The 27,163-nt window shown below is 40.7% G+C and overlaps 1 protein-coding gene across 1 annotated transcript in view; it reads right to left on the bottom strand.

The window, feature by feature from the left end:
• kcnj5 (potassium inwardly rectifying channel subfamily J member 5) overlaps positions 1–26,843 on the bottom strand; it is a 30,226-nt gene extending 3,383 nt beyond the window's left edge. The window contains exons 1-3 of the mRNA XM_075473853.1: positions 26,682–26,843; positions 12,343–12,422; positions 9,361–10,234 (exon numbers count right to left, since the gene is read on the bottom strand). Coding sequence (XP_075329968.1) covers positions 9,361–10,234; positions 12,343–12,405 — 937 coding nt within the window. The 5' untranslated portion in view covers positions 12,406–12,422; positions 26,682–26,843. The remainder of the gene's footprint in view (positions 1–9,360; positions 10,235–12,342; positions 12,423–26,681) is intronic.
• Between the last annotated feature and the right edge of the window lie 320 nt (positions 26,844–27,163).

Here is a 27,163-nt window from a genome sequence, read left to right as displayed (position 1 = left end):
TTGGAATGGGAAACATCGAAAGGCCTCATCTAGAGGAATGCATCAGCTAAAAGAGCAGCTTCAAGAGCTACTGCAGTTTTTTTAGCTGTTCTTTAAAATAAAAAAAGTACGACAAGTTCCATCTCACTCAAATCACAGCTTTATCGGGAACCAAAAAAAGCAAAATGTAACAGATGTGTGAAACACTTCAGTTTAAGCTGCAAAGACAAACGAGGCACTAATAATGTGTAACAGTAAGCTGCATTCCCCACGACTTCTCATTTCCATGGTCTGAATTACATGCTACCACGTAACTGATAATATCTGATACTTTTTGGGTACTACTATACGATTTTGTAGAAGCACTACAGAGCGCTGGGTTGGTCAGGCAGACAAAGTATGACATAAATTTTATTTTAAAAAATGTTTTATTTTATTTTTTTAATTTTTTTAATGCTTCTTCCACTCTCTGCTGTAATGCTTTTATTTGATGTAAAGCACATTGAATTGTTTGTACATGAAATGTGCTATACAAATAAATTTGATTTGATTTTGATTTTGATAAATTATGGATCTCATTTCCGCATAGAGTTTTTATATTTTGAAAACTTGCTATAATATACCAAACTATGTGAAGGAAGAACACTGGTTTCATGAAATGCACCAGCCACTGCAATCTGCCTCACAATGTTTAGCCTATTTGTGATAAAGTCTGCTTTGAGGGGTAAGAGGTTGGAAATGGAAATAATCAGACCCACCTTCAATTCCTTCATTAATTTTTCAGCTTTGTTCTCATCATTAGGCTTGTCTGACACTATTTTTTTCTTCTATTCTTTTACTTTTTCACTCACTTACTTTCTGGTGAGATTTAAGCATCAAAACTACTTGGTTAGGCTGAACCAAAAGTCTAGTTTGGATTAAAATAAGCTCTTTAAATCCACTTTTTTTTAACCCACTTCAAAGTCAGTGCTACTTAGTGCTTTACATTATAACACCAAAAGGTCCTTATATGTGGTGGTATGTCACACATTGGGAGTGACACTTCACTAAATTTAGGTTTGTGAACCTTGCTGACTAAGACAGAAACATAGTCTCTTATATATGACACTCTTGGAAGAACAAAACATCTACTGTCAAAGAGTTAAGTTAGCTGAGAGAGTTAGCCATGGAGCTAATGGTTTTTACCAATCATTGTAGCTAACGTAGACCTTATATTGTTCAAATACACATAATTGTATGGTATTTATTATAAACAGATGCATCTTGGCAAAGTTCCGGTTGAATTAATTATAATCACAATCCCACAGTTGTACAAGGATTTAACAAAACTGAACAAGTAAAGGATGAAAAAGTAGGGAGCAATTATTTTCCTAAATATTTGGCTGAGCAGGTACCAACTGTCTGGGGTTTTAACAACCACTGTTTTTTTTTCTTCTGGAAACACTTGATGAATCCCTCAATCGTTAGCCAACTAGCCACTACCTTACCTGAAGCAGTTTCAAAATAACACAAAACGTAAATAACACAAATGTTCAGATAGTCTTACTTATCTGAACATGCTTTAAGCTTTCAACTCTCCATCTTCTTAAGGATATACAGTATCTTACTGGAATTTTCCAATACTAGCATCTCCTCTTTGCTTTCACGTTAGCTCAAATAGGGCTATGATATTTAGCTAATTAAAGACAGTAGAAACAGCCAGAACTATTTGAGCTAGCATGTCTTTCAAGTGTGTTATGGGGTGTTTGAACACTAACAACTAAAAATATCTATTATTCCAGAGATGCTGCTGGAGTTACAAATCCTTCAAATACATGACATCCCCACTAACATCAAGCATGTGCTTTTTTAGATATGCATTCCATATTGCTAATATCCCTACTGTTATATCAAAGAGATGAAGCTCTGTGAACTAGGGCCGGCACGGTATATGTATTCGTACCGAACCGTCACGGTACGGGGGTCACGGTTCGGTACGCGCATTTCCACGCAGAATACACACGGTACAGAAGTTTTCTGAACGCGGAACTGTTATTTTGTAAGAGTTTCCTTCAGGACCCATTTAAACACTGCCACATGCAAGCTCTGATTGGTCCGTAGAGATATGCGCTTTCGGACAGAGTAGTTATAAGAATGCAGTTATCAGAACTGTCCTACTCGAATTTCGTTCTGATAACTGTCCTTCCCCAGTGGAGCTGTTTCAGTCTGCATTCGCACATGAGTCGGGACCAGGTCGGGACTGATGCGCCGCGCGCAGCCATCCGCATCGGTGACGTGTTAGCCGTTAGCCGTTTAGCGCCACATTCAACAACTAAACAGAACAAAACAAAACCCGAGAGAAGAAAAAGACCACAAAGAAGCTAATATGGAGAGCGGGGAGGCCACCGTGTTCATGGTCACATCGGGCGTCTAACATCGAGGCTGGAAGAGCACACAGAGAGTCAGGATCAAGCGCAGGCGCTACTTCTTCGTTTCATGAAGGAAGAAGGGAGAGCAGCGCGCCGCAGACAAAGGAGACAACGTGCAAGTTTAACTTATTAAACACGCGCCGGTTCTGTCTGTGTGGTATGATGAAACATTTCAGCCGTGATAGCATGACATGGGGCGTAGCTACCGACCACCACACACCTCCGTCAGATGTGTTCTATAGAACCATGAAAAGACCCGACCAATTACCTCTACCAAATGTATTACAACAACCCCTGGATACGAATACATGCAGAGCAAAAAAAATTACCGAAGCAATTGGAATTTACATCGCATCTGCTATGCGCCCATATTCTACTGTAGAAGAGGCAGGATTCAGATATCTATTACGCCTCATTCGGCACTGTACCGAAAATGTACCGAACCGTAGGGTCCGTACCGAGGTACGTACCGAACCGTGAGTTTTTTGTACCGTTCCACCCCTACTGTGAACATTTTCTGCAGCTTTCTCTCTGAGAGATAGGGGTGACCTAGTTTCTACATTTAACTTGTGAAATGTTTGTTTTCTTCTGTGACTAGATCATCAAAGACAGTATTATAGATGGGTGGACATATTATTTGAAGTGTTAGGTTTCAATTATGAGCTTGACAGTTAATAAAACATGCTGCCTTCACTTTGATTGTGGACTATTTTTTTCACCACACAATTCAAACATCCAATTCTCCTTAACGTCAAATGCAATACACTGACACCACAACATTGTTTAACTTTTGCACGATTTAAGTCATGATTGTTTATGAAACTGCATATTCTACATAAAGGTTATTAGCTGAGGGTCAGGATTAGCTTGAATAAATTAAAAAAACATCCCAAAAATAAACAATTACCCCATGCTGATTCACACACTTTCACATTTTTTTTCATTATGTATTGAAAGCTCTTTTCTCCAGACCAACGATTTGTTTTTTTCATCTCACCTCTTTTATGAAATGTAAGTATTTATCTTACAGTATATCTGTGCATTTGACTGGAAACATCTCTCTAGGCTTTGTCTGTGTATGATGCATGCAGGTGCTTCAAGACTGATAAGCTACAAGAATTGTAATAAAAGAGGTGACAGACCAGATATTTTCGGTCCAAATAACCATGGGTGCTTTTATTTGATCAAAGTGCAGTTTTTCATTGTTATGGTGTCTTAGACATCAGTTGACAAAGCAGTAACAACAAAAGCTTTTTAAAAAGCAGTAAACCAAATAAAACGTTGAATCTGCAAACCGAAATTTCTTCACAACGGGCACTTTCGCTTGTCAAATACAGGTATGGCAAATGAATCTAGTAGTGGTTGTTTCCCATTTACTCAAAATGGAAAAGTGTTTCACACATGCTCCTACGGCAGAATATCAGAGTGCCCTGGAAAGCAGCAGACATGTGCCGATGCTGCTGTTATTGCTGCACCTGCCAGTTTCTATTTTCTCAGAATTTCATGCTCACCACCCAGCATCCACCAGCACACCCTGACAAGAAATTCTCCGGCGGATAAAAACTCTTGTTGTCACTGACATTAAAATGCTGTACCTAACCTGACATGTTCCGGCAAGCAGTGACAAAGTTGGAGGCTAGAGGCCAACTGTCAACCACATGTGTCTATACGTATCCTAATTTCTTCCGATGGTTTCTTCTTTCTTTTCTGATGGATGGCTGCAATTGAAATTTTTATTTTTCTATTTTTAGACAAGCATTATACATGAACAATTACTGTTCATTTGTTGGCGATGTGGTTTATGTTAAAAGAAAATCTTGTCACAAAAAAATCAAGTGATTGAAATAAATATGAAAGGAGCGCAGACAGGTCTGGTTCATTCATTCACATTTTCTTAATTAAGTAATAGTTTTCTAGTCTTTTGTTGTGACTTCTAGTTTCCCCTCAAGGTTTACGTTCCATGCTCATATGTCCTTTGCTGACTAAGCTTGGACTTCACACACAAATTCATTCATGGAGCTGCCAGAAACAACAAAGCTTAAAGAGGTCACTGAGTAAGATTTTTTTGTTTGTTTTATGGCCTTAAAATTCAACCTGCTTATGCACAACCTTCCTACTCAGGAAAAACTGGCTCAAATATGTCTAAACTTCTTTAAATATTTGGCTGAAAATATGATTTCTCACACAAACCTCAACTTCATCTGCTTCAATTTTTGATTTTTAGAAGACAGCTTCCAGTACAGTTAGATAAGATGCAGTAAGCTAATGTTCTTTTTTTCTCTATAGATAAAACACTCGCACTAACACTTCAAAGTTAAAGGGAAAACAAATCACTATGTAGAGACTTGTCTACACAACAATTAAATTGATGTTTTTTGGTTTCGGAGAAATTGCAAAAAACAGGTCCTATTGATATATAAATAACTTATTATATAAGTTAACTGTGGGCACGAGCTTTGACATGCTGTCCTCAGTTCAGAAAGCATTTAATAATGAAAACAAAATCTGTTGTCGGCAACACTGATGGACATAAGTGGGCCATAACATACATAACTACTTGGCACATTTAAAGGAGTGCCAACACTACAACAAACTGCAGCTTAATCACGTCTTTTTCGAGCAAAATGTTCGCTCACTCTTCAGTTCAATTCAATTCATTTTTATTTATATAGCGCCAAATACAACAAATGTCATCTCAAGGCACTTAGATAGTAAGTCCAATTCAAGCCAATTGGAATTCAATTAATTAATAATAATCATAATTCATAAAAAAAACTCTTAAAAACAACATCCTGATAACGATCAAACGCAAACATCCCTGTTACTGGTTTTGTAATTAAAAGTATTAAGCCCTATTTGGACGGGACTAGTTCAATGGGGGAAGTATAGTAATGTTGGTTAACCAGACGACACCAGGGAGAAGAAATGACCAATTCGGACGGGACAAGAAATCCCTGTACTATTCATCTAACATGGGAGGAGTTGTTGGTTACGCACAACTGTCACATCCTGGATGCCATGCACGTCTTCATTTCACTTCCGTAAACCCCATCTGTAAACAGACATGGCGCCGACCATGCGTGCTTGCAAGCAGCGCTTCATCCAGAACCTCCATGTTTGCAAACAGACACACCTAATGGTTTCTCTCTTTAAAAGGATGTGACGTCATATTCCGTACTTATTACCGAAGGTCGCATTCGCACGGGATTAGTATTACCTATGGTAGATACTCCGGACCGTTTCACAGGAGGTAGAATTCTCGGCAAAGTTTACCGACATACTCCGCTATCTTTACTGACATGGTGCGTTCGGACGGGACTAGATTTCCAGGTTATTATTACTTTACCCCAGGTCCTCCCATTAAACTAGTCCCGTTCGAATAGGGCTTTAGAAATAATTTACAGGTTGACTGAATATAAATCTCAAGTCTTGGTACACCGACTGTAAGAATTCTGCTTTCTTGTTCTTATACTGTTCAGGAATGACTAAAGCCCTATTCATGTAAATACATATTATATATAAGCATAAAATTGATCTGACTTAACTTCGTCAAGCTTTGTTTATATTTTCCTGCTGGAGGCCAACTGTATGCTGGTATAAATGCACTGAGAGAAATACAGCTAAGTTCTGTTTTGTGTCCATATTCTTGGTCAGTAAAGCTGATTCTGACTGAATGCAAAGTTGTAGCCCAGAAAAGAAGACAACACTTTCAACATGGATAATACAAAACTATCTAGAACTTATATAACCGTATTAACACTGTCATTAGGTTGGAAAGCTATTCTCTTTGTTTTAGTTTTTAAAAAACACTCTGACAAAATATGTTTTTAGCCTAACTGAATGAAGCCATTTCACCACTCTCTTGTGATAGCGTGGACGTTTTGAGTTTGTAAATATTTTTTTAGATTTTGGTCACGACGTGGCCATCTTTAAATTATCTTTTTTCATCTTCCTTAGCCTGATTTAGTTGATAAGCTTTTATTTGCTTTATCCATAGTTGTTCATGCACCTGCTAATGATATTTTCTGCTAAGACAGGAATACTCTTTGTGTGTACCAATTCACTGGCAATCCCTTTACAGTTAATTTAATGCAGCAGCAGATTTATTACTTTGAAAGTACTAAGATGACATCGTCATTATTCAGTAACACATTTCAAATTTCACATGCAATAGTATTGTCAGTTTATAGTATATTTGCAGGCTTTGATTAACTTCCAACATTGCCGGCTTTTATTACCACCCTTGTGTCAGGTGAAATTTGTTATCTAAAACTGATGATAAAGTGGCTGACAGTTTTTGGAAAAAAAAAAAAGTGACCTCTTATTCGGTTACCGTCTTTTTTTTTTATCTTGCAGCAAAGCTCATGCTCTATTTATTGAATTCCAAATATCTGTAGAGAGTGGGGGAGGCCTAGTGTACGGTTAGATTAGTTTGTTGCCTGGCGGCCAAAGACGGTGACGACATAACCCCAGCATGATGCTGTGGCCCTTTGTCTGTAAAGTGAAAGGCGATATAATCCCCAAGTTAAACACTCAATAGTGAGAGTAGGAAGCTACTTTGCAAGGGGAAAAAAAACGTAAAAATATAAAGGAGGAAAAAAAATAAATAAAATTAAACTGAGCATAAATGTTCTGATGATTCGGCAGGTTTAGTTTGAAACTATAAGCTCGGAATCAGCCAGAGTGGCTCATTTCCTAGTGTAAAGTGTTGATATTCAGTGAAGTAAATTAGTGAAATGTATAATGCATTGTATTTATTTGCTTGTTATAATCAGTCAGTGCATGAACAAAGGCTGGGAAACAATGCAGCTCAGGCTTGAAAAGAAAACTTGATTCAGACAATACCTCACAGATAACAAATTAGAGCAGCATGTGAACAGATAGTTGTGTGCCATCATGCTGTAGAGATTTCTGTTTTCATACCATTATGCTGATTAGGGAATTGACTGCTTTTTATGTGATAGATTTCTTTTGTTTTTAACATATTTTGATGAGCACATGAAAATAACAGACTGCTGAAATCTATCTAGAATCTTAAAGTTGACAGTTTTTTTTCAGCCTTCACTTTTAGCCTTTAATGAGGAGACAGGAACTTTGTGGAATGTTACAGAAACACCTGACCACGTGTGCCTCATAAATGTAACCAGCCTGGAGCTTGGCTTTTACCCAAAACAAAAGCTAGCGGCGTGGGTAGCTACACTTCATTCATTTGAAAATAAACACTATCAAAGGCGTGACACTGAAGTAGCAACAGCGGGGATGAGGGCTGCAGTCAGGGCCGGGGTGGGCCATTTTCTCAGTCCGGGAATTTAATTCAAATTCAGGCCACTCTGATATGGAGGAGGAATTTGAGTCCATGAAAAAAGATAAAACAAACAAAAAACATTCGTGTTCAGTCCGAAATGGATAGAAATCAACAAGAAAACAGATTCTTCCTTTCACATCAAAGCGTCGTGCCCGCGCGGTGTCCGGATAAGTGCTCATTGCAACTTGAAAATAGAACAGTCTATTCCCTGCACGGGCGTGAGCGGGCTCAGCTCACATTATAATAAATAGGAGGGGAAGGCTTGAACATGAAACATGATGCTGATTCCCGCGGATAGAACGCGTATGCAGACTCCAGTAATTAAAAAAGGCAACTAAACACCCCAACGTGCTCGCGCTTAGCCCTGCCCTGCCATACTGCCCCTGTCCCTGCGTGTACAATGTACAATATTTGCATACAGCCCTTTTAAATAATTATATTTATTTTAATTGCATGTTTGAGATGCATTTAATAACAAATATCAAACAACAAATGTGATCGCCCCTATTTAATATTGCGTTAGTAACCATGTGCCGTGCGCGCCTGTGGGAATGCAGGCTACAGTTGATGAGGAGATAAAGCGTGATAAAGCGTTAAGCAATTGTTCATCAGAACTGGAATGTAAAGAAAGTGTTCGGTTCTTCTTTGAATATAGGAATACACTTCTAAATCATATAAATTGTGAGATTTTACATATTTAACAACAAAAGCTGTCAGATGACATGACAGTTGAGTTGACATTGAAAAATGTTTGCCACGTTATAGCCTATTTGATCAAATTCACAACCAGGCCTATTATCCATATCTCTCAGTAACCTACCAGCTTGTCTTGAGAAGATATCTGTCAATTTGGCACATTTGGCTGCCACCTCCTGTCTTTTTTTGAGCTTAGCCCTCTCTGTTCCACCTGGCCTTTTTCTACCCTCCATCACTGACGCGCTCTGTGTCGCGCCATTGTTATTTAAAAGACGAGCCATGGGCCAAACCATCTGAAACATTTGGGAGGAGAGAATTCCCTTACATGGTAGAACCTATTTAATCTGCTGTGATGCAGCAGGCGGCTGCGCTGCAATGGTGAATTTATGCAGACTACAGTTGAATTGATATTAATGTAAGAATAAGATAAGTGACAAAAATTAGTTACAACTATTTTCCCCATGGGCCAAGCAGCCTAGGTCGATGGTTTGGGCCGGGATGGGTCCCGGATAATACCATTGCCAAACCGGCATTGGCTGCAGTGGGTACAGAGAAACATCTAAATGGCAGTTATAGAATTCAACTGTCTCCCTCATTTGAAGGGATACTTAATCTATGATGACTACAGATTTAGACTGAAATTTGGTTGTATGAAATCATTAAAGTACAAATCCTCATTAGATTTGGTTTCACGTCTAAACTGAACAGCATTGACATAATTTATGCTTCACTTAGAGAGTCAATTAGTCCCTTTCCATCCATTACAACATTTTCAATCTTCAGCACTTACGGGTACCTCCACCTTCCTCTAAATTTCCATCCATTAAACCATCCTTCCATCCCTTCCCTCTTGCCTTCAACAGTTCCCCACTCTCTCATCAATTTATTCATCATTCATACAGGCTTTCTTCCTATTCTGGGTTCCTTTCACTGCTCAACCCCTTCTTTAATAGCCCAGTTTTCCCTTCATACCTGTAGCCTCCACCATGCCCTCGAGGATAACCACTATCTCGAACTCCTCCTTCTCTATTTGTGCCATTGACATTTCCCAGAAGGGGCTCTTCTCATTAATCTCATGAGAGATGATGAGCGGTGACACCAAAAACAGCCGGTCGTCTCCAGTGTCAAAGCCGATGTTGATGTCAGTCTGGTTGAGCGGGATGAACTCCCCCTCTTTGGTCTGCTGTGAGCGGATCAGCTTCGCTCGAATGGATGCCTCCACGATGTGTGAGTTCCTCAGGTCCCCCACCCGAAACATCAGGCACATCTTGTTATCTCGCACCGATATGACGGCATTGTGCGAGAACATGAGGGTCTCGGCGCGGTTCTTTGGCTGTGAGATCTTGACAAACATGCAGCCCACCATCATGGCGTTGACGATGGAACCCAAGATGGCCTGCACCAAAAGCAGGATTATGCCTTCGGGGCATTTTTCTGTGATTACACGATAACCATACCCAATGGTGGTCTCTGTTTCAATAGAGAAGAGGAAGGCTGACACAAAACTGTTGAGGTTCTCCACACAGGGGGTCCAGCCCTCCTCATCAGAGTGCACCAGATCTCCTCGGATGAGTGCAATCAGCCACCACAGAAACCCAAAGAAAAGCCAGTTGATTATGTAGACCAGTGTGAAAATTAAGAAACTGAACCGCCACCGTAGGTCCACCAGGGTAGTGAACAAGTCACTGAGGTAACGGTAAGTCTCTTGCACATTTCCATGATGAACGTTGCACTTGCCATCCTTCTGCACATACCGCTGTCGGGGCTTCTTTACTGGGTCAGAAATTAAGTGCGTTCTCTCGGTCGAGATCTGAGGCTCCCTCAGATGTTTAGGGAGCTTCTTCACCTGCGTTGAAGATGAAGAAAGACAGTGGTAACATCGGGAAGAGAAGGAAAAAAGGAAATATAGCACACATACACAGACAAATGAAAGGGTAACAAACGTCAGCAATTGATGTTTTTTTTACCCTCAGGGTGTTTTTCCACACTGATTTCCTTCAGTTAATATTTTCTTCACAGCTACAGAGTGTTTGCACTGGAGGATGCAGATGCTAACCTATTTTATGTGATTTGCTTTAAGCCTCTGCACAAGAAGACTGCTCAACGTGGACAAATCACATCAAGAGCAATTCTAAAGTCCCTTCTCCGTGTTGCTTGACCCTGACATTGCGGATGCCAGTCTCTGCATGTACACCATGGGGCAAAAAAGAAACAGAGAGTAAGGACACAACAATAACACAAGGACTCCCAGATCTTTGTCTAAGTTGGCCGTGCTCCAGCGAGGCGATCTGGCACCGCAGCTGTGTCCTGTCTACCTCCCTGTCCCCTGAGCTCCCTCCCTTTGCACGCTATGGGACATTAACAGGAACAGATCCTCCATCTTTCCCTTATTGACCCTCATGCTATCCTTTGAACCAGAGGTAAATGTTTGGGGGAGACACACTACACTTATCTGAATACGGCTTTAATCAACATACATGAATCATTATTGCGCTGCGCGTTTGAGTTTATGTAGATTTATGAAAAAGAATACATGCTTCACAATATGGCAAGGTATCCAGTGGGGGCTGCAGCCAGTTGGACAGGCAAATGCATACAGACATAGATATACTCCAGGATCAAGTTTTAAGGCATCTTTTGAAATAGTCCAAGGAAACTTTAGCAACGTGGTGGCATTGCCAGCCTCAGTTGATCAATGAAATATATTGTGTGATGGCAAATAAAAAAAAGTCATCTCCACAGCTAATCAGACATCTGTGATCTATTTCTCTCAGTCATCTTGTCCTTATGACAAAGAAAGTTTCATCCTGTTGTGCTTACATTGACTGCTTCCCCTGCTCTATCACAAATAGGACACTGTCATGGTTTTGCCGACAAAGAACATAATCTAACTTGTTATAATGTCCTTGCAGTGCCTTCAATTGTAGAGGCTGCTAAGTAAAATCTGCCAGACAGGTTTATTAAAGGTAGTTTAATTGAGATGTCAGGGGCACTTTCACAGCTATCCTTTATATAGTCCTCCAGGTTCAGTCAGGTCCGCATGTGCGGGATTGATTTTACACTTATTGATTTGAGCTGATCCTTGTTTAAGGAACATTTTGACAAAGAGGAATGGAAAGACAATGCTTGCTGACCTCCATCACAATTAGTGGCTTGATAACAATGCATGGGCCTCCTCATTACAGACCATGCTAAGGGACACTGGGTGAAATATAGATTCAGAGCAATCCACCACCTTTCTAAAGTGAACAATTACTTTTAACACATGCGGGCGTTTCTTGAGTCTAACCAATCCAAACCCAAAATAGGGCCACTCATTTCCACACTTTGGGATGGTCTCATTGAGTTATGGATGTAGCTGTTTCAATCAGTGCTGACCAACCTTTTGTAGTCAATGTGGTCCCTGAGGGTGATGATCCATAAACAAATTCATTAGGTGTTACTATGTGGCAGTAGTAAATGGAAGGAGTTTTCTCTCATTGAACCTTCTGGTTAGGGTGACTAGGCACCATAAGTTCTCATCAGCTTAGGAAGTGGGACAGGTAAGAAGCACAACTCTAGTATCTGATAAAGGGAGAGTGGAATGTCTTTTTTTATCATCTTCATTGTCAAGTAAACTGAATTATTCACTCATCTGATCTACTGAAAGATTTGATTACATCCTCCCATGCTTAATTGACAGTGCATAGTACCCATTTAATGTATAAAGTGCATCTATTGAACAACTAACAGCGGTTTTACCTTCCCCATTGTAAAAAATTCTTCAAAGCTGACAGTGTAGTTTTCTTTTTCGAATTCAGAGATCTGTCCTGACCAATCCTTCTCTTCTTTGCTCTTTCGAAGAGGTTCCACTTTCACACCACCTTCCACTCACATTGCCCCCCTTCATCTCATCTCTTGTAGTTGAACAAATACTATACTGATTAGGAAAAACACAATGGTTCTTCAGTTTACCTGTGCAGGTGTTACTCCTATCTCCATGTTATGGTCCATGAGGACTCGAGAATCTCCTGCCATCCTCAGCTGAAGCGAACCTGTGGAACGTAAGAAGGTATTTCAGCCATTTGTATAAAGTTTCTACCATTCATTTTTGTAATGAAAGGATTCACTGACCAGAATGATCTTCAATTCTTTGCTCATTCACATTAAATCATTCCGTTTTACAGAAATGAAAGCAGTGCTAAACTTCAGCGCTAACATGACATATTCAGTGTGAAAGACCTCCCCCCTCAGTCTTTAATCGTACACTGACTGTGTTTTTGCACAAGTAATAATGATCAGTTTATCATTATTTCAACATTTGCTAGTTGATATGATCAAAACTCACAGAAAGCCATAAAGAGAATTTGACATTCATTTGAATACATATTAACATATAGGTTCAGCTTGATGACTGGCTTCATGGCTTTTGAATTTAATGACACATCACTCTCATTTGCACTTTGTAGTGCTTATTTTACCATGTTCATAATGAAGCCACTGGTATTAATCTTTTAGCCTTGGCCGTGTGTGATAGCCTGCGTACAAAATAATTTTCAGAGCACTCTTGTACTTAAGAGGGCAACACTGTTAGTTTATAATATTAAAACTTGAATTTTAGAATCAAAACATAGTTTTAAAAACGTGCTCTTAAACAAAGATGCATTGTGTTGCAGAGATTTCTACTGAAGTTCGCATGCTAACCAGTCACCACCAGCACTTCTTTTTTTGTTTCGTAATACAACTTGATAGCTACCTGAAGTAAGCATGTGTAGGTTCTTCTCTACTCTAAGTTCAACATGAGATACACCAACAAGTTAATGCTTTGTGGTTTTTAATTGTGGGAAAAATTGGGTAGAAATATTGCAGTAAATTTGACTGTGCTTTGAATGATTTTATCTGTTTAAGTAAGCGGGCTAATGAAAACATTTAAAAATTTACATGTATCTAGGTTAAGAAGTATTTGGGTCATACATTTAACCACAATTTCACAGGATGTGCTGCTGAGACACAGACAGGCCTTGATTAATTTTATCCATTTAATTCAATTCAATTCAGTTCAGTTCAGTTTTATCTATATAGCGCCAAATCACAACAAATGTCATCTCGAGGCACTTTTATTGGTCTAAGCAATGCTGTTTTACAGTCAAAATGTTCAGAACATGTGTGGCATATGCAAAGTGGCTCCAACGTTACCCTCAGAGCCTCTGGTGTGAAAGAATGATCAGAATGTTTCAGAATATGTTTACTCTCGTGTATCCCAATTGATTTTGCTGCTTAATACTTCCTAAGCAGCCTTTCATGAAACAGTGACTGGCAAAGTGGCTTTTAAGACAAACACTGCTCAGTTAAAGAGCTACTCCTGTCTCCTGCAACAGGAACACTTTTCTCTGCTGTCACTCTGTTGTCATTCTTGTCCTTCTTTTGCATTAGGGGGCTGTGGACTGTGTGAGAAAAGTTGGAAGCATTCTTTCACGCTTAACTTTCCTTTTGGGAAATCATCATACATTTAAGTAAAGCCAGAATCCCGTCACGGACATTGACTTTAAGTTATGTGGATGGTGTTTTTGTCAGATGATTCTGTGGTTATATATCATATATTATATATCAGAGCACAGCAGCAGTCTCAAAATTGTGTTTTGGCCCACATTTCAGTGACAATTTCTTTCGTGTTTTGCCATCTGACAACAGATAAGAAGAAATTGTGAATTAAACTAGCTTTATTGGGACTTTAGCTGTATTAATAGACAGTTTATGTCACATTGGGTTGTGGTGGCGGTGTGAAGGAGGCTCCGGATGCAGATATTCAAAAACAAAACTTGATTTTTTTCAAAGATCCAAACAAAAGCTAAACGATGAAAAAACTTGAATAAAACAAAACCTGACTAGGACTATGAAAACATGGTCAAACCTGTCATTGGCATGAATGCTGTGACTTCAGTGGATCTGTCGAAGTGCATGAGGAAACCTGGAAACTAAAAACTGAGGGGGGTGATTGGCGATGGAGTGCAGCTGAGGGGAGAAACGCAGCTGACGTGAGTGAAGCTGATGGCAGGGCAAGAGAAACTAAGGAAAGCATGGCAAAAAAACTAAATACTAGGGCTGGGACTTTAGCGCGTTAATTTTGATTAATTAACTACACACATATTAGCGCGTTAAAAAAAAAAACGCATTTTAATCCCACACTATAATTTTTATTTTTTAAAAATACAGACGGATGGAAGCGTCGACAAGAGCGTGGTTGTGTGCAGATTATGCAACAAGGAAATCGCGTATCACCGCAGCGCAGGGCTTAATTTGAGCCGGAACACGCCGGAACATGTTCCGGCACCTCTGAAATTGGATCCAGAACCTTTTTTATTGGATCCGCCACCTCCCGTGTCACTATGAAAAATAAATCGCCAAAATGAAAAAAAAAACGACTGTTTGTGCGGTGTTCAATGTTGTTATATGTCTAGTTAGTCTTTATTCCCCATTGAAGTTCCTCAAAAATCTTGTGTTTGCCTTTTTGATGTGTTTCAATTTTCAGGGTAAGAGCGGGGGGAGACGAGAGGTGTGACACATACGCTTGCGCTGGTTGAATAACAGTTAGCTTCGTGTCTACGATCAAAAAGACAACAAACTTTACTTAACTTTTTCAAAGTCAGTGACCAGTCTGGTCCAAAACGATCAAAAATAGTTTCCGAAAATCATGAGTGTGAAGACCACGGTGGAGAGAGCAGTAGTATGCAGCCTGCCATTGATGCTGCTAATGCACCTGTCGTTAGAGGGGATAGCGACTCACACGTGGAAGGAGATGGAGAGGACGAGACGGATGATGGGCACTTGGAATCTGCGAGAAATAGTGATGGCGATGAAGCAGGAATTGTCAGGGACACTCGCGATGGGCAAATCTGGACGGACGCCCAGCTTACACAGAAAAAAAAAGTTATCCATGGCGGAGGAATATATTTTTCCATGCTGTGTTTGATAATTGGGTGGTCTATGGTTTAATTTGTCTGCAAATCTATATTGAAATCGTAACTTCGTAGAAATCGTAATTCCCACAAGGCAGTGTATTTTTTTTGTTCCCTTACCTATAACACCCATACTGAGCCGCCCGATCCACCCCCCCTCTGCGTTCCGGCACCTCCCACTTTACAAATTAAGCACTGCCGCAGCGTATCAAGCCTCAAATATCACCTCAACGCTAAACATGTAGCAGCTAGCGTGGAAGCTAACGGGGGCCCAACGCAGCTTAACATCCAAGATTCTATATACTGTGTTTTCATGCATGCTACATTCAGATTTCAAATAGGGATATGTTCTGTGTTTGTTGAAATATTGTTGAAAATGTTAATTTTCTAAAGGATAAAGTATTTGCGATTACAATGCGATTAATTTCGATTAATTAATTTCAAAGCCTGTAGTTAACGCGATTAAAAATTTTAATCGAGTCACAGCCCTACTAAATACCAAACAGGAACTTAAACCAAAACTAATAGACATGACAGTAGGCCGATCTTTGTTTTTGTCTACCTTCCTGTATATATTTATTCCATGCCCAGTCTTTTTGTTTTTTCCACAGATTTTTGTATTCGGCCTAGCCGCGCTTTGTGTTGTTACTTTGTTTTTTTGGAGAATAAATCCAGTTTTCTTTTTTGAAATCCGCATCTGTGTCCTCCCTCCTCACACAAACCTGACAGGCATTTGCAACTTGCCAGTGTCTTAAAGGTAGGGTAGGAGATCCTGGATTTTGAGTCCAGCGAAGCTGCATTTTGAAAATACACAGGTAAAAAGTCCCAAATCCTTTCTTCACTTTCCCCCCGAAGTCACGCCTCTAGAGTACATGAACGCGCACGAGCACGAAGGTGCACGAGCGCTGTTCTGACAGCAAGCATCGATCGTTGCCGTATTTATTATTTAGTATTTAGTTTATGCTAACTATACGTTTAATAATGCTAGGTGCTAGCCAAGCTGGCTCTAGTTTAGCTTCCTGCCAAGCTTCTGGACACGTAATTCGTTCACGGAGCAGGATGCGCGCACAGGAGGAAGGAGGGGGAGGGAGGAGCAGATTGCAGTTTGATAGACGGCATCAGTATCCAATCATTGTGAACGGTCCGTTCACAATGATTGGATACTGTTTTTCCTAGATTGTACGTTCTAGAGGCCACTAAAACTTTTCATATTTGTGTCAAAACTTTTAATTAATTAATGGGGGTGTGAAGAGTATTTCAAGCAAAATGTAAAAAAATGTTCCAGAAAAAGATCCTCTACCCCACCTTTAAGCCCTATTCAGACGGGACTAGTTTAATGGGGGGACCTGGGGTAAAGTAATAATAACCGGGAAATCTAGTCCCGTCCGAACGCTCCATGTCAGTAAAGATAGCGGAGTATGTCGGTAAACTTTGCCGAGAATTCTACCTCCTGTGAAACGGTCCGGAGTATCTAACATAGGTAATACTAATCCCGTGCGAATGCGACCTTCGGTAATAAGTACGGAATATGTCGTCACATCCTTTTAAAGAGAGAAACAATTAGGTGTGTCTGTTTGCAAACATGGAGGTTCTGGATGCAGCGCTGCTTGCAAGCACGCATGGTCGGCGCCATGTCTGTTTACAGATGGGGTTTACGGAAGTGAAATGAAGACGTGCATGGCATCCAGGATGTGATGGATGTGCGTAACCAACAACTCCTCCCATGTTAGATGAATAGTACAGGGATTTCTTGTCCCGTCCGAATTGGTCATTTCTTCTCCCTGGTGTCGTCTGGTTAACCAACATTACTATACTTCCCCCATTGAACTAGTCCCGTCCGAATTGGGCTTTACTTGTTCACCTAAAATCACCCCGCACTCGCAATATGATATCTCCTTGAAACATGCATAAATGTTTATTTATTATTTCAATGCATCATGAGACATGCTGTTAGCTTGTGTTGCCAAATCCTAACCATATTTGGGGTGAAAATATGAGTGCAAAAAATGTCACCAATCTCAAAATGTTTCTGGCTGCAGTAAGTGCTGTCACAAAAAAATGTCAAGATATTAGCTCATTTTCAATGTGGCATGATGGCTATGTCAAAGTATCACATCACATGGGAGATGACCCAGTGTCCACTGTTTGCTAATTTGTCTGTACGGTGAAGCAGGCTCAGCTGCAGCTTTTTTAATGATCTAATTTTCCCAAAGAGCAGGCTCCTCATTGGCAGCCTTGCCAGTCATTTCAACTCCATGTGCCCACATGCACAGACACAGTCACACACATACAAAAACACAGCTTTCTCGCTACTCTTTCCTCAGATCAAAGGCAGTGATTGCTGGAAACAGAGTAATAAATACTCTCTGTCACACTTTTACTTTACAATGAAACCAAACAAGAAAAGTGCTGACTTTCTTATTGTGGTTGTTTTTAGCTTCACTGGAGCAGCTTGATGATATGCTGACAGTCTACTCTACAGTGTGAGTGTTGCTTTGCACCTGACATGTATGCCGGAAAGGGTATTTTTAAACTTGTTTTATGTGAGGTCCAAAGTGACAAAAGAAGTAGAAAAAACCCTCTGAATAAGTCGGGATTTAAAAACTGCTATGAAAAAAGAATGCGGGGGGTGTGAGTATTTCTGTGTGTGTGTTTGAAGAGAGGGGGGGCCGATAAAACCCTAATTTTAGCAACAACCTAACACCTTTGGAGCTCCACAAGGGGCAGTTAACTAACAAAGCGCCTGGATGTTTTTTGAAAATGAGCTGCCTTTAATTTCATAAAAGAACACTGGGCTACACAGGGTCCTGTAATAAACCAAACAAATGGACATGGGCTGCTTTTGTCACTGCATTCTGACCTCGACAACTTCTGACATTTCTTTGTCGCCTTTCTTTGATGTTATTCTATTTGATCACTGACGGGCGAGGAGAGCGAATGCACGGAGAAGCGAGGGGAGCACGTCACAACCGAGATCCACACAGGAATGTAGTGTTGACATTGATGGTCCAAAGCAAAGGGCAGAGTGACGTGACGGGCATCTGAGCAGGACAAAGAGAGACAGACGGACAGACAGCAGAGGCGCAGGACACACAAACACACACACACACACACACGCACACACACACACACACACACACACACACACACACACACACACACACACACACAAAGCTTTCAAAAAACCTCGCTAGATACGTTGCGGGCGTTGCAAGGTCTCGCTTTCTGACTCATTTTTTCAGCTCTCTCATGAATTAAACAAGACTCCCCGGAGATTTGTGAACTCCAGACCTGTGTGTATTTTCAACAGGGCTGTAATTGCAGCGTCTGTTCACAGTAGATTCAACGAGCCCAAATGAGAGGTGTTCGAACGCAGATACCGTCTGGGGTGTTTTATCTTCGCGCTTTAAGAGGGTAACAAGCATTTATCTTGTTACCAGGAGAGTGACAGGATACTTTGGCTGAATTGTGTTTGTGTCCTGATAACAGGAGCACTCATTGTGCTTAAAGACAAGGGGTACAAGTAAACCACAGAAGTTGCTTCCCAAGGGATATCTTCAGTACATATATTTTTTCTTATTTGCTGACACTGCACATTGTAAACAGTAATCTGAACAGAGAAAAGCAAAGAGTGCCTGTTTTCTTTCTTGTATGTGGTAACTGCTATAATTCCTCCCTGGGGCCTGTATTGCATTAAATCGCACTTGCTTCGTGATTTAATTTTCTACATTTGCATAACTCAAATGCTCTGAGCTGGCTTTTAATTCAACCAGCCAAGTTTCTTTTCTTTTAAAAAAAAAATCCTAATCACTAAAATTCTAAACACCAATAGACAATTCAACAGCGGAAGAGATATTCTTGTTTGATCAATGTAATTGTGAACTCTTTCATTCAGTGAACGACTTTTTGCTTTTTAAATTTCCCGATTACATGGAGCTAATCGATTTAGTTTCTCTCGTCTGTGGAGAACGCTGCGACCTGACATCACATTTACACAGATGTGCTGACAAATCCCAAGGCTGAGAACTTTTAAAGGATAAAAGCTCAGCAGTGTTTTTTCCAAAGTGTGGAAGAACCAGACGCCATTTGATAGACATTCGTAGCGCCCAATAAACGGCTCTAGGCATTCGTAAACCACGCCTCAAATACGAGAAAATGCACACGTGACAGTCGGGCGTATGTTCTCACTGTTGCTCTGTAAGAGTGTGACCCTGCCACTGAGCTTGGTGGGTTTACAAATGGCTGTAAAAGACGGCAACCTCAGCAGTATCCCTTAGTTTACCCTACAAATTTGTCCTTTAGTGAGCACTCATCCATGGATTTTGAGGTCATGGCTTGCAGTTTTCTGTCGGTTATGAAAAACGGCCCTGACACCAGAGAGACAGAAAAATAGGTAGATGACAGAGAGGGGGATAAATGTGCTGGGAAAAAAAATAACAAGCTCCATCCCCAGAAGTTTCTATAATCTTCTACGATCACTGAAACAGCAACCGTGTTTCAGAATCACTGCATGAGATTGATTCCTATGCTGTTAGAGTCATTGTAGCTTATCTAACTGAGACAGTCGACAGTCCTGGAAGCATTAGGACTTTCTGATTCTATGATTCTCTATCCTCATTCTCTCCTCACCTTGATTCATCATTACTGGACCTGCCATGATTATTTCCCATTCGAAGACTGGCTCATAAAATAGCATGGCTTCATTCCTATCTCTGCCCACTTATGACACTTTGAGGTCGGTGGGTCAAATGACTAAAAACGTCCTCAGCTAGTTTGGCTTTGGGCCCAGCACACAATCAAACTCTCATGCACAGCCAGATCCATATACACACGGACACTTCCATCACTACCGTTTTCCCATCATGCCCGATAGAGAGCTGAGTGTATCGCGTTGTGTCCTCCTCACGAGTGACCTTGAGCGACACTGATGCACCAAGTCATTTGACTTACACTGGAGGAACAATTTGCCTGATGAGACGTCCCTCTCTCACACACACTCACATTGGCATGTCTCTTTCCCACTGTTACCTGTTCACATTGTTAGCAAAAAGCAGTTATTTAAGCTAAAACTGTTGTTGCGACTCACAGGAATTCAGTTCAACCTCCTATGATGAGTGCGATTAAAAAAAAAAAAAAAGAAGTGACAGCTATGATTTCCCATTGCTGCTGAAGTGGGAGAGGATGGGATTAGAACCCAACACCTACAGGAGCCAAATAACACCCTCTTCATCTATGCTGACCTGAAGCGTGAGAGACAACGTGCAGACTTAAAATGTGTGAGCTTGAGTGGATGGACATGTGCTCCCAAATACCATTTCACCTTGCTGTTTGTAAGGCACATAGACATACAAAGTAGATCCAAACCTTCTGCATCAAACTTAATCCGATTTTTCTTTATTTCCAGTCATGTGAAAAAGAAAGTACACCCTCTCTCGTTTTGAGGTAAACACAGCCTCAGATGAACAACACATGACATATTACATCATGTAATCATTTATTTAACAAAATCGAAAGGCAAAATTCAGAAGCAGAGTGTAAAAAAACTCCACGAGTCAGTGTTTTTTAGAACCACCTTTGGCAAATGTAACTTGAAGTGATCATTTTCTGTATGATTTTTGGCCCTCTCTTTCTTACAATATTGCCTCAGTTCATTTAGGTTTGTAGGTATTTGTTCATGCACAGCTCCATAAAGGTCCTGTGACAGCATTTCAATCAGGTCGAGGTCTGGAATTTGACTGGACCTTTGCAGCCCCTTGATTCTTTTGCTTTTTCAGGCCTTCTGTTGGAGATCTGCTGCTCTGTTTGGGATCATTGTCCTTTTGAATGTCCCAATTTCAACCAAACTTTAGTTGTCAGACAGAAGGCCTCAAATTTGACTCGAGAATACTTAATTATAGAGAGAAGTTCATGGTCAACTCGATGACTGTCCAGGTCTTGTGGCTGCAAATCAAGACCAAATCATCAGCCTTCCACCACTTTGATGGACAGCTGGTATGAAGTGTTTGTGCTGATTTGCCATGTTTAGTTTTCACCAACGGTTGGGCTGTGCACTATGACCAAACATCTCCACTTTGGCCTTGTCTGTCTTAAGGACATTGTTCCAGAAGTCTTGAGGTATGTTTAGATGTAACTTTGCATACCTAAACCATGCTGCCATATTCTTGTTTTGGAGACAAGAGGCTTTCTCCTGGCAATCCTTTCAAACATGTCCATGTTGTCCAACTTATTTACAAAGAAGGTTCACCTGTGTTGCTAACACTATGTGTGACATCATCTGTTACTAAGCTTCAAAAACAGCACTCCAAAAGTTTGGATTTGGATATTTTTTAATTATTCATACAGCAGCAACATAATTTCCTTCCATGGATTGATTATTATTATTATTATTATTATTATTATTATTATTTTTTTTTTTAAATGAATCAATTGACTTGAATTTTTCTTTTTCTAATTCTACTGTCATGACCTTTAACATTTAACATTCTTACTAATGAATGCCTTTTGGAATTTCTCTGAGCATTGCACAGTTTGACCTTGAGGTGAACTTGCTGGAACAAAATTATGGACTCTGAATTGTTTGGAAATGGCCTTTTAACCCTTCGCAGATTGGTGGGCAGCAACACCAGCTTCTCTATGTTCATTGCTCTTGTCTTTCCTCCTTGCCATTGTGTTACAGTACCACACATTCCTACTAAAATAATGACAAAGTATAATGTGTTGATGTGATGTGTTTTTTTTAACATTTCTTTTAATGACCTGACATGTAAAACCTTAGATCTGATTGAGGTTGTACTTTCTTTGTCACACAACAATACATAGTTAATCATTACTCAGAGTTGGATGGGGTAAATGAGAGAATAGGGGAAGCACGTATGAGCCTGACTGGGTGGGGCTGCAGAGTCAGACAGTGCATGGTGAATGGTAGAAGAGCCAAAGGTCAAGTTAGTTGAATTGGAATTCCTGACATGCTTCATTGTGTCCCCATACTTGTCCCTTTGAGGATCCTCCTTCTCTATAGTCAGCACATACCAACTCAGAATAAAATTAGATTATGAGCCCAACACTTGCATATTAAAAATCCTCAGTCTACTGCCTAATGCAGTGCCATCTCTGAATCCTGATCAATAATCATAAAAATACGAATGAAATTTTAAACAAACAAAAGCTTCCCTTCTGCAGGACCTATAAATCTTGCAGTGTTTTGCTTTTCCATCTATGTTAATGAACTCTAAATGTAGGGGGACATGTTTCCCGAGGGCTATGCATGCTCACATTACACAACTTTGTGAGAGGAAAATAAAAATCCCCCTGGATGTTGTGGAAACCTGATATGACACCACAGGAAAATAAGGTCAAAATTATACAACCATGAAACCTAATTAATTTCCCCACAGCACAAGTTATGACATTGTATGGTTAATGAGAAAGCATCTGTTTAGATGTGCACTAATTTGCATACATTCCCAGATGCACATGTCCCAATACATTTCGTATTACGATACACTGTAAATTAGACTAAAGACATCTGGACAACCTACATAAAACCTTCCGAACACGTATGTAAAGAACAAAACTCCAAACTCCAAACAATCATCACAACAACACTTCCTCAGATGATTACATTGAGACAGTTACTTTATATCGTGCTTCAAAACCTTTTGAAGTTTTACGTTCAATCATTCACATAAGGCATTATCTAACTGAATATGCAGCCAAGTCTCACAACAAAAACACATAATAGATTTCTCCACCTGTACATAACATAGTTGTGTAGAAGAAAGGCTAATAAATTTAGAGTTTGCATAGCCTTTCATTGCCTGTTACAGGGACATTTGCTATATCGCATTTGTGACAGTTTCATATAAGGAAACCCTTATGTTACAATTTGTAATTGTAAAAATGCAGGTATGTGATGTGATGAAATTTGAAAATGTAGCTGTATTACGACTTTGAAAGGTAGAATTAGGAGTCAAACAATGTTGTGGCCCAGATAGGGGAAAACTGCCATGTTTTGCACTGTGGTCTTACTTAGTTCACATACTAATAAGCAGCACATCTTTTTGTTCAAGTGCTCAAAATGACAAATCCTTGATGTGGGTGGACAGTAATCAAGCTGAATTGGAACATTTTCTTTAATGCTGATTAGCGTACATCTGCCCTGAATCCACAACCAAATCAAAGTCAATGAAATTCTCCTTTCACAACATGAATCCTTGTGTACAGCCAAGTTACTTTGGCTGCCATTGTGTTTCTGCATTGATTTGAGCTAATCATATTCAGCTTTTGTTATACCGGCCAATTAAAGTGAGCATACCTGTAGTTTTTGCTTTACAATCATACAAGAAGCTAAACAATGATAAAAATCTGCCTGCATATATGAGGTGAGGTATCTTCAGGTACATGCATGGTATGAATGTAAAACTTCCTTTAACACAGTAACCCCAGAGCGATTTTAGTTGATCTGGTTTGACCTGAAGAGACATCAGTGAATCTCTGCCATTGTCTGCAATGCTTAATGGGAAGTCTTCATGAATAATAAAATGGAATCCCCTATTGTTAAAACAATTCCTAACAAAAGATGGTTCAGCCCTTTTGGCGAGGCCAAGAGCAAGAGACCCTGTTAGAATTCCATTTCATTCCACATAACCTGCTGCTGACAGATAACAGTACAGGCCACTGTCAATAGTCTTAAGAGACGGGAATCTGGGCATGTGTTGTGCTGTGTATATGCATTTTCATAATTCACAAAATGGAATCTGAGGCAGATTATACAGACGTTACAGATAGTTTTGTGGAGGAAATTCCTTCCAACCATCTAAACAGGACAGCCATTGTTGCAGATGAGCATGACAGATGCCAAGAGCAAGGTGTCCTGAAAAACACAGCCATTTCTCCTTATTTAATCATTTTACAGATACAGAATCCAGCCTCACCAAAAAGCAGTATATTTGCATTCTATGTCTTGTCCTCTGATCCGCAGTGGGAAATTGTGGATGTGCACTACTCTGACAAATGTTGAAATATGTGTGGACGTGCGTGCGCACTTTCCCTGTCTTCTTGCGTTGGGATTGGTGTACTGGACAAACAAAGAACAAAGCAGTGATCCCTGAATCAGTCATTTCTCCACCAAACAGATGGTGACGGTTTGTTTGTGCTGCATGAAGGCTGGTGGGACAGCTCCATGCATTCTATCAACTTTATGTGTAACATCGCTGAAGGGAGAATACATGCATTGTGACGCTGCAGCTGAAGCAGTGAAGGGCCTGTACCATAAATCTGGTACGTGGACATCGTAGGTGACACTTTGAAATACAGTAGACACACATACCAATTTGCATTGGCTACAGATTTATGACAGCATAAACAGAGTGATTCCTCTGTGAGGAATTTTATCTGCTGCCTGTTTTGTTAAACACCACAAGATTGGACTGTATATCGCTCATAGAGTGCAAGCCTATAACTTACAATTCGTAGACAGAACTATTCATCAAGGGTACAATCTGCAATTGTAAGAGACTATTTACATGAACAAATGATTGTGCTACCTAGATTACTGATTTACATTTGGTTTTATCTTCAGACCTACAGAAGTACTGTATATTTGTGCAGCCCTCTGACATGCACAAATATTTCCAAAGCATTTAATGCAAAAAAAACCTCGTTTTCATGCCTGGCTAAGCTCTTGACACTAATGTGCTGCTGCGGTATTAGAAAATGTGGATATGCTTGAAGTTTTTCCATGCATCCACCACTCCAGTGGTGCATAGTTTTAACTATACAAACCGATCCAATTAATTTTGCACGTTGTCCTCTCTCTTGAGAGTCTGCTCAGATCCTGCCAAACATCACGCCTGCCCTTTGCCCCGTTTTGCCCACTTGTTAGGAAGATCAGGGCATGGGTGATAAGCGAGCAGGAGGGAGCCGGGGTACGAGGCTGTGAGTTGCAGCTACAGTGATAGCACAGATAATGGGGTCAAAAGGCCATCTATCAAAAAGCACTACATCCCAGCAGTTCACACTACCACCCCCCCGAACACTCTTTAGAAAGCCAATCATGGTGCTGCAAGCAGTGTCTGGGTAGATTACAGTGAAAGAAGTCACTTGAGGAAGGGAAATAGGCAGGTTTTGTGGGAAAGGGTCATATTAAGAAATAATTCAGTCAGTCTGGGATTTTCTATTTTCTCGAGCTCCAAAGAGTTTGACTTTGATGAGAAGAGAGTAGAAATGGCTTGCACTCATCATTTGAGTCCACACATTACCTTGACACTATTTACATTCATTGATGGGAAAGGGGCAGATGGGGATGAGCTTTTTGAAAACTGCGCTTGTCTGCTGAACCGACTACACTGTCATCAAAGTTTTAAAGCAACATCTCTCGAGATGTGTGTCCTGCGTAGAGCTGTGAACTAAAGCCACAGTGGAGGAGAAACAGTACTACACACGAGACATTAAAGCAGGCAGTCCGAATGCTCGAGATCCATTTATATTGGAATCGATGTCAATGATTTTGTTTTCTCTCTCAAAGCTTTTTGTTTAGTTCATAACACTCACAAAACCAAGCCAACAGCTACCACTACATCCGTCGCTTTATCTTCCGCTTATATGAAAAGATGTGGGAGCAAAATCCTGCCGTGTCATGTTGGGACAGCACGAGACCCCCATCCTCCACACCGACACACACAAAGTGACTTACAGTAGCGAATGGATCCACATCGACTTTAGGTCTACTCCTGCTGCTGCACTCATAAAAACTCCTAAATTGCACTGAGAGAACTACAGCACGGCGTCGGAGTATAGGCACAAACAGCAGGAGCTTTGACAGGCTCCTCTCCGCTTGCGTCAGAGAAATTCATTGCCTTTTTGATTACCCTGCCCCCGCCATGAGAGCAAGGAGATGCATAGTGATGATCTATGTAGCTCTGCGGGGACATAAAATGAAGGAGGCAAGATGTGATGATAAAGGTTGGAGCTGATGGAGGAGGGTAACACAGCTACTTTTCTCATCAGCGCTCTCCGTCTCCCTCTCCCTCTCCCTCTCCCCCTTGCTCCTGAAGTCTCTTGCATTATCTCACATCTTCTTTTGCTGTTTTTCATTCGAAATCTGGCTCTCATAGTTTTTGGTCTGCTTCCAGGTAATACACACTTTTTATTCAGCACACCACACCACATGGGATGCCTGACTCTGCAATGAAACGCAGCACGCACTGCCAACCACAGTCAAATGTAACGCGGGCAGCCAGGATGTGATGCAACGGTCGGATCATGCATCAGCCGCTTTAAAAACCTCCCCTGTCCTCTTTTCCCTCACCGTCTCTTCCTTAGATTTTTTTTTTCCAATCAGCAGTGCGTGACGCTTACCTTCAGGTCTCTGCAGGAGTAGCTGCCAGGCTCCCTTTGAGGCATTTCTCAGCTGCTCTTCTCCCCAGGACTGCACGCTCCTTCCCTGGCTTTGTTCAATCAACAACAGCCCTCCTGCCTCCCTCCTGCCACCCAGCTCCTTCTGCTCTTCACTGCTCTCTATCTACTTCACCGAGAGAGGTGGTGGTGGGGGGGGGGGGTTCTGTGCATGTGTGCGAGGGAGAGAGAGAGAGAAAGGGAGGCAGAGTGGATGTGAGAGTAGATCGGGAGGACGGTTTTAAGTGTGCTTTGTCTCTTGAATGTTCACAGAGGATGGAGAGATTTCTTTTTAGGTGCTGAACTTTTATACAAGACCTTTCTCCTGCAAAGGCAGATAGAGAGAAACATACCCAGAAAAGTCAAGCAGTGAGAAGGAGGGATGAGTGTATATGCGAGAGCTGGGAATGCAGACATTGGAAAGAGCTATGGTGAAGAGCTAGGGT

This window comes from Odontesthes bonariensis, chromosome 9, assembly GCF_027942865.1.
Source record: "Odontesthes bonariensis isolate fOdoBon6 chromosome 9, fOdoBon6.hap1, whole genome shotgun sequence".
Taxonomy (NCBI): Eukaryota; Metazoa; Chordata; class Actinopteri; order Atheriniformes; family Atherinopsidae; genus Odontesthes; species Odontesthes bonariensis.
This window is presented reverse-complemented; position numbering and strand designations above follow the sequence as displayed.